Raw genomic sequence first — 13,543 nt, 5'->3', positions numbered from 1 at the left:
AGCCATATAGTTTATCCATTAGTACTCAAGAAGCACTAATGATATGTCTTCTATGTCTTATATGTAGATAACATATTATTCATTGAGAATGATGGGCCAATACTCTCTTCAGTGAAGAAGTGATTGGGAGACTACGAAGAGATGCAAGACATTTTTAGTATCCGAATCTATAGTGATAGATTAGAGAGGATAAGTGTGTAGAAATAATCATTGGATTTATATGCAAGGAGTTAAACAAATACCATATTCTAAACACATAAGGATGGTTAGAGAACCATCTTGGCTATATTATTTAAGGAGGATATCTGCCATTAACATCCTAGGGAGTTGAACAAATGAGATATACACAACGTAAATTAAGTACACTTGCAGTAATGAGATATGCAAGAAGGAAGGGATGATATAAGGATTCGGTTTTATGAATTGGAGTAACTATGGTAGTTCGTTCCAATAACCGAAGGTCCTATCCTTACTCACTGTGAGATCAGTGGGAGCTATTCAAGGCTCAAAAGCCTATGTCTAGATTGGATTTAGACACGTACTCAAAAGTTTTATAATTAAGATTATACATAACAAAGGGAAAAAGTACATAGTAAGGTTAGGTAAAGTGCAATGTGTTGCTAAGACTTACTAACCAAAGCCTTCTCAAAGGCTTAGCATGATAAGTCATGCCATTTCAATTGAGTTGAGATGTATGGATGTATACAATATTAAGTATGGATTATAGATTATGTAGTAATTGATATAGTATCAATTTACATATGTGATAATACATTCATCGTTTGAGTTTTCTTCAAAACTCTTTTCTTAAAATACTATGTTTTCCAAATAGGTTGTCGAGACAATATTGAATCCTATTAAAGTGAACTGGATTAACATAGTATTAGCCCCTAGTCACTTATATGAGGTGACGTCTCGAAGTGACTAAAGTGTGATGCGATTGATGGCAAATTCAAGTGCCATAGAATCATAAAAGATGACTAGTCGATCATATAGGCAGACTGTATAGGACACTCTGTCGGGCAATGACCGCTTATAGAGTTCTGGTAATTCATATATAGCCTGGTCGTGGCAAGAGCTACTATAGTATTCTTTTGAGTCAATTCTCTGACTAAAGACTGTTCGCCCAAGTTGGCACAGTTTCGGAGTGACTTTGATTTATGCTCTACGACTTTCGTAAATGAGGTCAAATGGGCATCTCTTGGGTCATGATGAGCTGTGGCTAAACAAAGGGAATAGTTCGATAGGAATTGTCCATCCCCTTGTCAGGGTTATTTGAAATCTCAAGGCCACTCGAGGAGTAGTGAACTGGAAATGCGTGGCCACGCTCGAAAAGTATCTACGGTAGATAATTCGGGTCAAACAGTTACTCTCCAGATCGAGAAAACCACTCTAGATATGATCAAATGCAAATAAGACCTGCAAGACACCTTGCATTGAGTGGGAGATAGTAATAAGACAAGAGAATTGGTGACGCACACTTGTTTCAGACAAGTGGGAGATTGTTGGAGTATGTGTCCTCAACAATAGTGCGATAACATTATTGAAACTCATAAAAATTATACGTAAAGGGTTGATTCATTTAAATAAATCAACTGATAAACATTAATCAGTAAGGTTTAGCTGACTAGAGTTTGACATTACGGTTGTTTGACGGTGGTGGTCAGTTGATCCCTTAAGGTCACACTTAAAGGATGAAACCCAAATAGATAATTAATTAATTGTATTTGAAACAGATTAATTAATCCCTCTTTAGAGAGTTGAATTGTATATTTTATTATAATATGATTAAATAAGATTTAATTTAGTAATTAAATGTTGAGTTACTAAATTAGTTGAGGTTTTATAAATATTTTGAGGTAGAGGTATTAAGTTATTCATATTTACAAGGAGTTGTAAATTTAACTAACTAGTAATTATGGGACCCGTTATATATTGATATAATGGTAGTATAATACTTAAGTGTTGGGAGTATATTATAAGATTAATTATAATATTTAATTGTTAAATGATTATATTAATAATTAATTATGTAAGATAGTTGATCACATGACTTATAATCATTTGTAGGACAAATGTGAAAAATAAAAATGGACTATAGTGGCACATGATGGCCGACCATATGGAGTATATTATACTCTTTTGGTTTGTCCAAATATTTAGACAAGATCATGTGATATTGTCATGTGATGACATCTTAGTTTGTCACCATAATCATTTCATTCACTACTACACTCTACTCATTTGCATGTGAATAATTTAATAGACAAAAATACTCCACTTATGTGGTGGGTGTGCCATGAAGATGCTCTTATAGGAGCTTCATTGTGCTTGTGTTTGGACTACTCCTTTTTGGATGATTATTCTCTACATGAAAAAACCTCTAAAATACACCAACTCTCCATATACTCATATTCATCTACATATTACTAGTGTAGTAATGTATGTAATATTAGAGTAAAAATTAGGGAATATTTCTACTTAATATCTAGATAATATTAATAGAGATTTTGGGTTAGTCTTGGTGCAATTTAGAAGAGGTTCTCACAATATTGGGACAAGGAGGATCATCCATTTATTTTGAGCTCAAGAACAAGTAAGAAAGGTGTTCTTACTTGTGCCCTTAAAACTGTTTTGAATATTATAAGGAACATTTTCTTTACCTTTCTATTAATAATTTGTTATGCATGCATAAGATCAACATCTAATTAAAAGGGTTATTTAGATCTAAAATTAAATGAGTTTAATTAGAGGGTATAGTATCCTTTCAAATCCTTGTACTTAATTTTAGTATAAAAAACCCATTGTACTACCTAGATTATAATGAACCCTTAATCAACTCTTAATATCATCTTATTCCTCTCTTAATTTAGTCTTAATTTAGTTTTAATACACTTCTTAATATTAATCACATCTTAATCTTTCCTTAATTTCTCAATTGTTCTTAGTTTAGTTGGGTAATTAGAAGATTATTGGGGTTTATTGGAGCATTGACAACTTTCCATCAATCATCAAAATTACTTCTATTATTCTTTGCTTTATTATTTGGATCATCTCAATAGGTATAATCTCTTTTTACCTTTGTTAATCACATCATTTATTCATCATGTTTTGCTTTGTTAGTAGGATTGACAACCTTATTAGCATGTTAAACTTGATCATGAGTGAGTAGTCCTTTAGCTAGGGTTAATGGGGAATTAGGGGAAATAAATATGGGGATTGATCTATGCTTAATCTAATATGTTTTCATAATTAAATTGCTTGCTTGTGATTTCAACCTATGCACATGTTATGTTTGATGAAATGCGAGCCTATGAATCCTTGCATTTTTTTACCCATCTCTTACCTTTTCAATGAGGCTTGTAAGACATAAACCAACTCGAGCCTCATTAGACCATGCATAGAGTTGAATAGTGTAGATACCCGGTATTTGTTGAGACTCCAACAAACACCCGATGATTATCGGACTACAACATGTTTTGGAATCGCGGCGTTTGATCGACAGTTTGTGTACAACTTTACGTCGGAAAACTTAAAACGATTTCGAAAATAAAACATCTCAAAACATTTCAAAAATACCTGGAGTGTTTAATGCACGGCGACGGGGTCGCAATAACACTAACTAGAGTCAAAACCGACAACGGACCAAAAACCGACTCGAAAATTCAAATCCCGACTTCAACAACGAGTCAAACCGAGTCAACCACAAAAAACAAACATTTCAAACCTTCTACCTTAAGTTTTCCCGGATTCATGAATGGTCAAGTACCAAACATGTGACTACAAAACCTAGGATAGAACAAATCATGATTGCGTTTGTTGTGAAAGCGACAACACACCTCGAAGACCCGCGACGTGGCTCGCGCCTCTTTGAGCAGCCCAGGTGGCCACGTCGCTCAAAACTCACACAACCACTCATTCTCCTATAAATACCCCTCAAATGCCACCCATTTGAGAGTTACGCGAGTGTCCGCCCCCTCTTTTCTCCCTTAAAATTCTCGACTCGACTTCTAAAGTCACAATCCGACGCGTATTTACGACCTACCGATCGTAAACACGAGCCTTATGAAAGATCATAGATCCATATTAGACTCTCTAATAAAATAAATTTATCTCATAAAATGGTTGTTTATGTGATCTATATAACATGCATGCTAATATGAAAGCATAAAAAGAAAGTATAAGGAAAAACAATTTCCTTACATTGAATATAAGGTAAAATGGGCACAAATTAGTTCTCCTTACTAATTTGTTCTTGAGCTAAAATGATGTGGATGATCCTCCTTGAAAAACCTTCAACTAGAAAGTCTCCTCCAAGTAGCACCCAAGAACTACCCAACAATATTAACAAGTATGAACTAGTAACTTATTAATATGTGCCCTTGATAATAATACTAGTAATATTACTAACTTTTCTTAGTAATAATGTATACTAGAGAATTATTGTAGAGAGATGGAAGAAGTTTGTTCACATGCAAAATGAAATGAATTGTGTAAGAGAGGTAGAGTGAACAATTGAACAAATATATGGAGTGTGTAAGGAGGAAAAGGAAGTGGCGGGTGGAGTCCTCAAGTGGACATATTTTTTTCTCTTATAATTTTATCTTACATCACATGCAAAATCTAGTATAAGATATATATTATGCTAGTATACAAAATAAGGTAAAATGATTATTTGAGTAATCATCCATTACACTTATTTTACACGGTCCACATGACCATATACGGGTCCATGTTGGTTTTTATATTTGTCGCACAAATCCGTGTAATTTTCATTTTAAACAACGTATCATGTTTAAATGCTTCCATAATAAATTAATCCAATTCACTCCGTAAATATACGTGTAGCACTACACATATTATTTACGTACTAACATTAATCACATTAATCAATTAGTACAATTTTAGTAAATTAACAGTTAATTAACTAAAACTCGTTTCCCAAAACTTATTATTTAATTATCGCATAATTAAATAATAACTGCCGCTCCTCGAGTTCGCAACTCTAAATCTCTCTAATAATAATCGACTAACCTCTTAGTCTATAAATCAAGGGACTAAATAAATTGTATCTCATACAATTAATTAGTTATCAATTGGGGTTCGTTCCTTTAGGTGTGACCGAAAGGGGTCAGTTGATCACCGCCGTCTCACGACAATAACGTCAAACTCTAGTCAGCCAATCGTTATCGATTTACGTTAATCAACTGACGAGGATCAAATAATTAAATATCTGATGATATTCTATTAATGAGATTTATTATGTTAACGCACTATTGTGGAGGACACTAACTCCAACAATCTCCCACTTGTCCGACACAAGGTGTGCGCTACCAATTCTCTTGTCCGTTTTAATCTCCCACTCAATGCAAGGTGTCTTTCAGGCCGCATTGCACATGAACACATCGCGAGTGGTTTTCTCAATCGAGAGTGTGACTACCTGACCGGAAAAATCTCTCACAGATTATTTCCGAGCGTGGCCACGCATTTGTAGTCATTAACTCCTCGAGTGGCCTTGAGATATAGTTACCCAACGTGGGTGGACAATTCCTGTATGCCCTATCTATCCTATTGCACAATACAGCTCACCATGACCTAGTAAATGCCCTTTTGGCCTCCTTTCACGGCACGACCTAGGACAAAAACCAAAGTCACTCAGAAACTGCACCTGCTCAGATAATAGTCTCCAGTCAAAAGAATCGACTCATTAGAACATCTTAGAGATCCCCGCCACGACCAGGCGTCTATAATAGAACTTAGGGACTCTCTAAATGGTCACTGTCCGGCAAAGTGTCACACACTCTGCCTATGTAATCGACCAGTCATCACATATGACCTTATGGTGTTGAACAACCATCAATCGACTTACAATCTAGTCACTCCGAGACGTCACCTCATTAAGTGACTAGGGACAAAATACAATGTTCATCTTATTCACTTGAATAGTGTTCAACATTGTCTCCACAATTTATTCAGATAAACAAGGTATTAAAATTTAGTCACACTAAATAAAAATTCATAAAAGAATGAATACGAAAACAACGAATGTGATTATCATATATATAATAAAAGATACACTATCCAATTATTACATATACATAATCTAAAGAAAATCTGGTACTCGTCTCAATCCCATAAAGACGACATGACCATCATGCTTAGCCTTTGATAAAGGCTTGGTTAAAGGATCGACAATATTGTCATCCCGTCCCAACCTTACAAATGTCAATTTCCTTCCTTTCCACATAATCTCTAATTACATGGTATTTCCTTTCAATGTGTCTAGATTTATTACTAGACTTAGGCTTTTTGGCTTGAAAAATAGCTCCACTGTTATCACAATATAGAGTGATAGGATCTTTGGCAGAATGGACTACTCCTAGCCCCTCCATGAATTGCCTAATCCAAACAAACTTCCTTGCGACCTCGTGCCGCAAGGTACTCAGCCTCTGTTGTAGAATCCGCAGTAACACTTTTCTTGAAGCTCTTCCAAAAAAACAGCTCCTCCATTTAGCATAAACACGTAGCCGGATTGGGATTTCATGTCATCCCGATCGGTTTGGAAACTTGCGTCTGTGTAACCTCTTACACACAACTCAGTTTCTCCTCCAAACACTAAGAACGAATCCTTAGTTCTTCTCAAGTACTTAAGGATGTTCTTTACGGCTATCCAGTGACTCTCACCAGGCTTGGCTTGATATCGACTTGTCATGCTCAAGGCATACGCAACGTCGGGACGAGTGCAAATCATAGCATACATGATAGACCCAACAGCGGAAGCATAAGGGACGGTCTTCATGTGTTCAATTTCCTTAGGGGTAGAGGGAGACTGTGACTTGCTCAAAGTAATCCCTTGGCCCATAGGTAGAAATCCTCTCTTGGAGTCTTTCATATTGAACCGGTCAAGAACTTTGTCAATATAAGCTTCTTGACTCAATGCTAGTATGCTTTTGGACCTATCCCTATAGATCCGGATACCTAAGATTCGTTGTGCCTCTCCCAAGTCCTTCATTTGGAAGTGTTTCCCTAGCCACTCCTTAACGGAAGTGAGCGATGGAATGTCATTCCCAATGAGCAATATGTCATCCACATATAGGACAAGGAATACAACCTTACTCCCACTAAACTTCATGTATAAACAAGGTTCTTCCACACTTCTAGTGAAACCGTATTGTTTAATGACATGATCAAAGCGATGATTCCAACTCCTAGATGCTTGCTTAAGACCATAAATGGACTTCTTGAGCTTACACACCTTCTTAGGGTTAGATGTATCCACAAAACCTTCGGGTTGTATCATGTACACCTCTTCTTCTAGAATCCCATTCAAGAAGGCGGTTTTGACATCCATTTGCCAAATCTCATAATCATTAAATGCGGCAACCGCTAAGATTATCCTAATGGACCTTAGCATAGCGACTGGAGCGAGGTTTCGTCATAGTGTAAACCATGAACTTGGGTGAAACCTTTTGCCACCAATCTAGCTTTGTAAACATCCACATGTTTATCCACGCCGAGTTTAATTTTGTATATCCATTTACATCAAGAGGTCGCACTCCCTCGGGTAAATCCACCAAGTCCCATACTTGGTTCTCGTACATGGAATCCATTTCGGACCGCATGGCTTCTAGCCAAAGCGAGGAGTCGGGACTAGACATGGCCGATTTGTAGGTAGTGGGTTCATTACTCTCAAGAAGTAACAAAATACCATCCTCTTCGATGTTACCAAGGTAGCGATCAGGTGGATTAGAAATCCTACTTGACTTTCTAGGAATAATTACCGTTTCATAGGAAGAGGGAATGCTATCCTCCACGTTCTCCTCTACCTCATTCTCGGTTTGTGGCTCTCGAACTACTTCAAGTTCAAATTTTCTTCCACTCTGTCTCCTAGAAATAAATTCCTTTTCTAGGAAGACAGCATCACGAGCCACAAACACTTTGTTCTCGTGTTTATTGTAGAAGTAATAGCCACGTGTTTCCCTTGGATATCCTACAAAAAGACATTTGTCAGACCTGGGTGCAAGCTTATTGTCAGACTTGATCTTAACGTACGCTTCACAACCCCAAATACGCATGAATGACAAATGAGGGACTCTCCCTGTCCATATCTCATATGGAGTCTTATCGGCCGCTTTAGTCGGGCTTCGATTTAGTGAAAATAATGCAGACAAGAGTGCAAAACCCCAAAATGAACTAGGAAGCTCAGTTAGACTCATCATTGACCGAACCATATCAAGTAAAGTTCGGTTTCTCCTTTCGGCCACACCATTTAGTTTTGGTGTGCCAGGAGGAGTCCATTGTGATACTATACCACAATCTTTTAGGTGTGAATCAAATTCAATATTTAGATACTCACCACCACGGTCGGACCGTAGAGTCTTTATCTTTTTATCCAATTGGTTCTCTACTTCTTTTTGAAACTCTTTGAACTTGTCAAAGGCTTCACTCTTATTCTTCATTAAGTAGACATACCCATATCTACTTAAGTCATCAGTAAAAGTAAAGAAGTAGTGAAAACCTCCTCTAGCGGTGATGGTTAATGGTCCACACACATCCGTGTGTATGAGAGCCAAAACCTCACTAGCTCGTGTCCCTTTTCCCGCAAAAGGTGCACGAGTCATCTTGCCTAAAAGGCAAGACTCGCATGTACCATAAGATTCGAACCAAATGATTTGAGCACTTTTGATGAAGCAAGTCTCTTAATGCGTCTTTCGTTTATGTGGCCTAAACGACAATGCCAAAGGTGGGATTCGTTTCGATCACCCTTTTTGAACTTTTTAGTTTCCATATGATAAACGTCATTAACATCATTTAAAACATAAATGCCTCCAATTGAAATGGCCTTGCCATAAATCACATCATTAAAAGAAAAAGTACAACACTTGTCCTTAATCATAAAACAAAAGCCTTCCGCGTCTAACGCGGAAATGGAGATGATGTTCTTAGTTAAAGTTGGTACAAAATAACACTTATTTAAATACAACTCTAAACCACTAGCTAAAGTGAGCACATAGGTCCCTACGGCAACGGCGGCTACTCTAGCTCCATTGCCCATGCGGAGATCCACATCACCTTTTGCTAGTGCTTGCACGTCCCTTATACTCTGCAAATGGTTACAAAGGTGAGAGCCACATCCGGTATCAAGTACCCAAGTGGAAGTACAAGCATAATTAACGTCTATCACATAGAGAGAGGAAATCATACCAATAGGCGTCACACGCCCTTCCTTGAGATCCTCCAAGTATTTGGGACAACTCCTCCTATAATGCCCCTTCCCATTACAATGGAAACATTCGGCCTCGGAGAGCTTGACACTTTTTGCCTTGGGATTGCCATTCTCAATGGCCTTCCCCTTTCCCTTGTCAATTTTCTTTGACGATTTCTTGAATTGTGACTTTTCTTTTCCCTTTCCTTTCTTGACTCCAAGAGACATGTTCTTTAACTTCATGGTTAAAACATCTCCCTTTTCACTCCCACTAGCCTCCATATCCCTCTCCGCTTGGGAGAGGAGTGCATGAATTTCATGGTAACTCTTATCCATGTCATTCATGTTGTAGTTTACCCTAAAGTGGGCAAACTTGGTGGGGAGTGAGTGAAGGATTCGATCCACCACAAGAGTTTTAGGAATCTTACACCCTAGACGCTCTAGGATGTCAACATATTCGACCATTTTAAGGACATGGGGACCAACCTTTTGGCCCCTATCAAGCTTAGCTTCAAAGAAGCGTGCCGCCGCATCGTATTGATGGACTTTAGGTGTTTGTGAAAACATAGTGATCATACGAGTGAATATCTCGTAAGCATTTAATGAAATGCATGAAAGTTTGAGCTTTGGCGATATTGACCATATCAACACATTCTTGATATCATTCAACATCCTCACATAGTCATCATAGGCGGTCCGCACCGCCGATGAAGCTCTTGCACCGGGCTCGATAGGAGGAGCATCGGTCAAGTAAGTGAGCACATTGTCGGACAATGCGGCACTTTTGATGTTGGATTCCCATTCAAGAAAGTTACTACCGTCATCTTTTAAAATATATTTGTCCATTACGGACCTTAGCCATGAATCTTTGCCTAGTGAAGTAGTCGATGGAGTTGATGAAGTTGCCATTGCGAATTAAAATGCTACAACAAAAAGGAAAAATTAACATTCATTGTTTTAAAAAATTACTTGTAAAAACATGTTTAGCAAGTTTTAGCATTTATATAATGACCTCCCACTAAATTATATAAATGATTCCAAGACCCAAATATTAAACAAAAATGAGCATCGCTTGGGCGAAATATCCCATAATTGCGTAAATTCGGTAAGTCACGTTGACTAATTCTACCTCTAGAACTCTTGGTCGACAAATTTCCTCAAATTCATCTACTAGCCCCGGAACACAAGACCGTCTTATATCCCATTGAGTCCAACCAATTTTGGCGTGTGATAACCGCTTACAACCCTACTTACCCAAGGTAAAAAGAGAACACCCCGCTTGGGCGAGCGTGGCTCTAATGAACAAGAGATTCATAGGTGTTACTAATTGGTAAGGCTAATCTCAATTTTAGTTATGTGAGAGATCTTGTCAATTTAGTCATAAATTCCTTATAAGTGAATTAATTCGGTGAATGTAAATGACGTGAATTGACAACCGCGAAAAATAAAATGCATGTGAATGGCGATTTTGGCATGCGCGAAAATAAAACAAGCAAACATGTAAGCATATGAATAAATCCTAGTATGGCCTCCTAGTTAATAAAAACTAGTCTATTACATTTCGGAAACCAACTCCTTGGTCCCTTGCCTCTTCATTCCATAAGTGGCTCTTCCTTGTGGGATTTGGAACACCTTCCAAAAATAGACCCCGTCTCGTTGTAATCCGTATTTTGGAAACGCCGGTAAAATAACTATTACAAATGAATTACATAGCTATTCCTATTATACATTAATTAATAAAATAACCAAAACTATTAATTAATTACAAACCGACGATACGAGATCGTATTTAATTACAAACAAATCGATATTCCCATTCATTTCGGGTAATAACGATTAAAATTAACTAGGCCATACTAGGTACAAAAGATAAATACTTTAAATAAATGACAATCATTCATTCAACTTAAATAAATATGCTTAAAATGCTGTAAATATGATGCCAAAATCGCCCTACCTATCATTCATTGGTATCCACCTCGGTTTTTGTGGATTTAATCGATTTTTAACATGTAAAAATCAATAATTAACTCTTAAATCTCATTTAAGTCCAAACTAATTGTCCAAACTGTTTTGAACCTCAAAATTAGTCCTCACTAATTTTATGATAAATAATTAGTTTGATTTGGTGATATTTTGCTAATTTAATTGGTAAAATCATAATATTTAAGTAAAAATCCAAAATCATTGAAAAATTACCCAAAAAATTGAAACAAAAATTTGTAGTATTCTGGAACACTCCCAAGAACACCAAAATGTCAGAAAAATTGCCCAAAAATTCCGGATAAATTTTGTGAAGAAAAAGATCGATATTTATCGGTTTTTAACCACTAAAACCAATAAACATCAAAACAAAGTGAAAACACAGATGCAAAATCACTTTTGACATTAAAATAATATTCTTAAATGTAAATAAATTTATCATGGGCAGAATAAAAAATTTCTAAATTATGATTAATTAATTGGACTTTTATCGACTTTTTACTCAAAAAATCAATAAACATGCAAAAATCCGAACCAACCTTCAACTTTTTGCATACAATCAGTAGAAAACATGCATGAACTACCATAAAACATCCATGCACCGAATCAACATTTAACTAATTTTAGTCAATTTTTCACTAAAATGCGACATTTTGACTCGGTTTTCTACCAAAAAACATTAAAATTAGCAAAATTACTTCACAAATCACCAAAAAATTCCACAAACCTTTTGAGATCAGTAGTTATGCATGTCCCAAAAATTTCGTGCTAAAACCTCTTCCAACACAATTTTTGAGTTTTTACTAATTATCTCATATTTCATTAAAATGCTTAAAATCAACATGCAAATTACAAGCCTAATCTCTGATACCACTTGAAAGATCATAGATCCATATTAGACTCTCTAATAAAATAAATTTATCTCATAAATGGTTGTTTATGTGATCTATGTAACATGCATGCTAATATGAAAACATAAAAAGAAAGTATAAGGAAAAACAATTTCCTTACATTGAATATAAGGTAAAATGGGCACAAATTAGTTCTCCTTACTAATTTGTTCTTGAGTTAAAATGATGTGGATGATCCTCCTTGAAAAACCTTCAACTAGAAAGTCTCCTCCAAGTAGCACCCAAGAACTACCCAACAATATTAACAAGTATGAACTAGTAACTTATTAATATGTGCCCTTGATAATAATACTAGTAATATTACTAACTTTTCTTAGTAATAATGTATACTAGAGAATTATTGTAGAGAGATGGAAGAAGTTTGTTCACATGCAAAATGAAATGAATTGTGTAAGAGAGGTAGAGTGAACAATTGAACAAATATATGGAGTGTGTAAGGAGGAAAAGGAAGGGGCGGGTGGAGTCCTCAAGTGGACATATTTTTTTGTCTTATAATTTTATCTTACATCACATGCAAAATCTAGTATAAGATATATATTATGCTAGTATACAAAATAAGGTAAAATGATTATTTGAGTAATCATCCATTACACTTATTTTACACGGTCCACATGAACATATACGGGTCCATGTTTGTTTTTATATTTGTCGCACAAATCCGTGTAATTTTCATTTTAAACATCGTATCATGTTTAAATGCTTCCATAATAAATTCGTCCAATTCACTCCGTAAATATACGTGTAGCACTACACATATTATTTACGTACTAACATTAATCACATTAATCAATTAGTACAATTTTAGTAAATTAACAGTTAATTAACTAAAACCCGTTTCCCAAAACTTATTATTTAATTATCGCATAATTAAATAATAACTGCCGCTACTCGAGTTCGTAACTCGAAATCTCTCTAATAATAATCGACTAACCTCTTAGTCTATAAATCAAGGGACTAAATAAATTGTATCTCATACAATTAATTAGTTATCAATTGGGGTTCGTTCCTTTAGGTGTGACCGAAAGAGGTCAGTTGATCACCGCCGTCTCACGACAATGACGTCAAACTCTAGTCAGCCAACCGTTATCGATTTACGTTAATCAACTGACGAGGATCAAATAATTAAATATCTGATGATATTCTATTAATGAGATTTATTATGTTAACGCACTATTGTGGAGGACACTAACTCCAACACCTTACACATTGTTTGGTACCGTCGTCGTGCATTAAACCACTTGACCGACCACTTCGACCACTACACCATCACTAAAATTTTAAAAACACTCTTTTACTTACCAAAACGGTTTTAAACCGAGTTTTTTCCGATCAAACGAGTTGTTACACTTACGTCGGTCACTCGCCATAACCAAACATGTAAGTATGAGGGTGTAAAAATCCTCTTTTATTATGTTTTCATTTGTTTCATACTCTAACATGCTAA

At 36.0% G+C, this 13,543-nt stretch overlaps 1 protein-coding gene across 1 annotated transcript; it reads right to left on the bottom strand.

Annotated features, from left to right (window-relative positions):
• Positions 1 to 292: 292 nt before the first annotated feature.
• LOC141637321 (uncharacterized) lies at positions 293 to 12,471 on the bottom strand. Its single transcript, XM_074446878.1, has 3 exons — positions 12,200 to 12,471; positions 9,149 to 10,128; positions 293 to 319 (listed from the first exon to the last, which is right to left on the bottom strand). Exons 2-3 carry the CDS (start codon positions 10,112 to 10,114, stop codon positions 293 to 295), a joined length of 993 nt encoding a protein of 330 aa, XP_074302979.1. The 5' UTR covers positions 10,115 to 10,128; positions 12,200 to 12,471.
• Between the last annotated feature and the right edge of the window lie 1,072 nt (positions 12,472 to 13,543).

Source organism: Silene latifolia, unplaced genomic scaffold (genome assembly GCF_048544455.1).
Source record: "Silene latifolia isolate original U9 population unplaced genomic scaffold, ASM4854445v1 chrun_scaffold_16, whole genome shotgun sequence".
Taxonomy (NCBI): domain Eukaryota; kingdom Viridiplantae; phylum Streptophyta; class Magnoliopsida; order Caryophyllales; family Caryophyllaceae; genus Silene; species Silene latifolia.
Note: the sequence above shows the minus strand (reverse complement) of the source record. Positions and strands in the feature narration are given on the sequence as shown.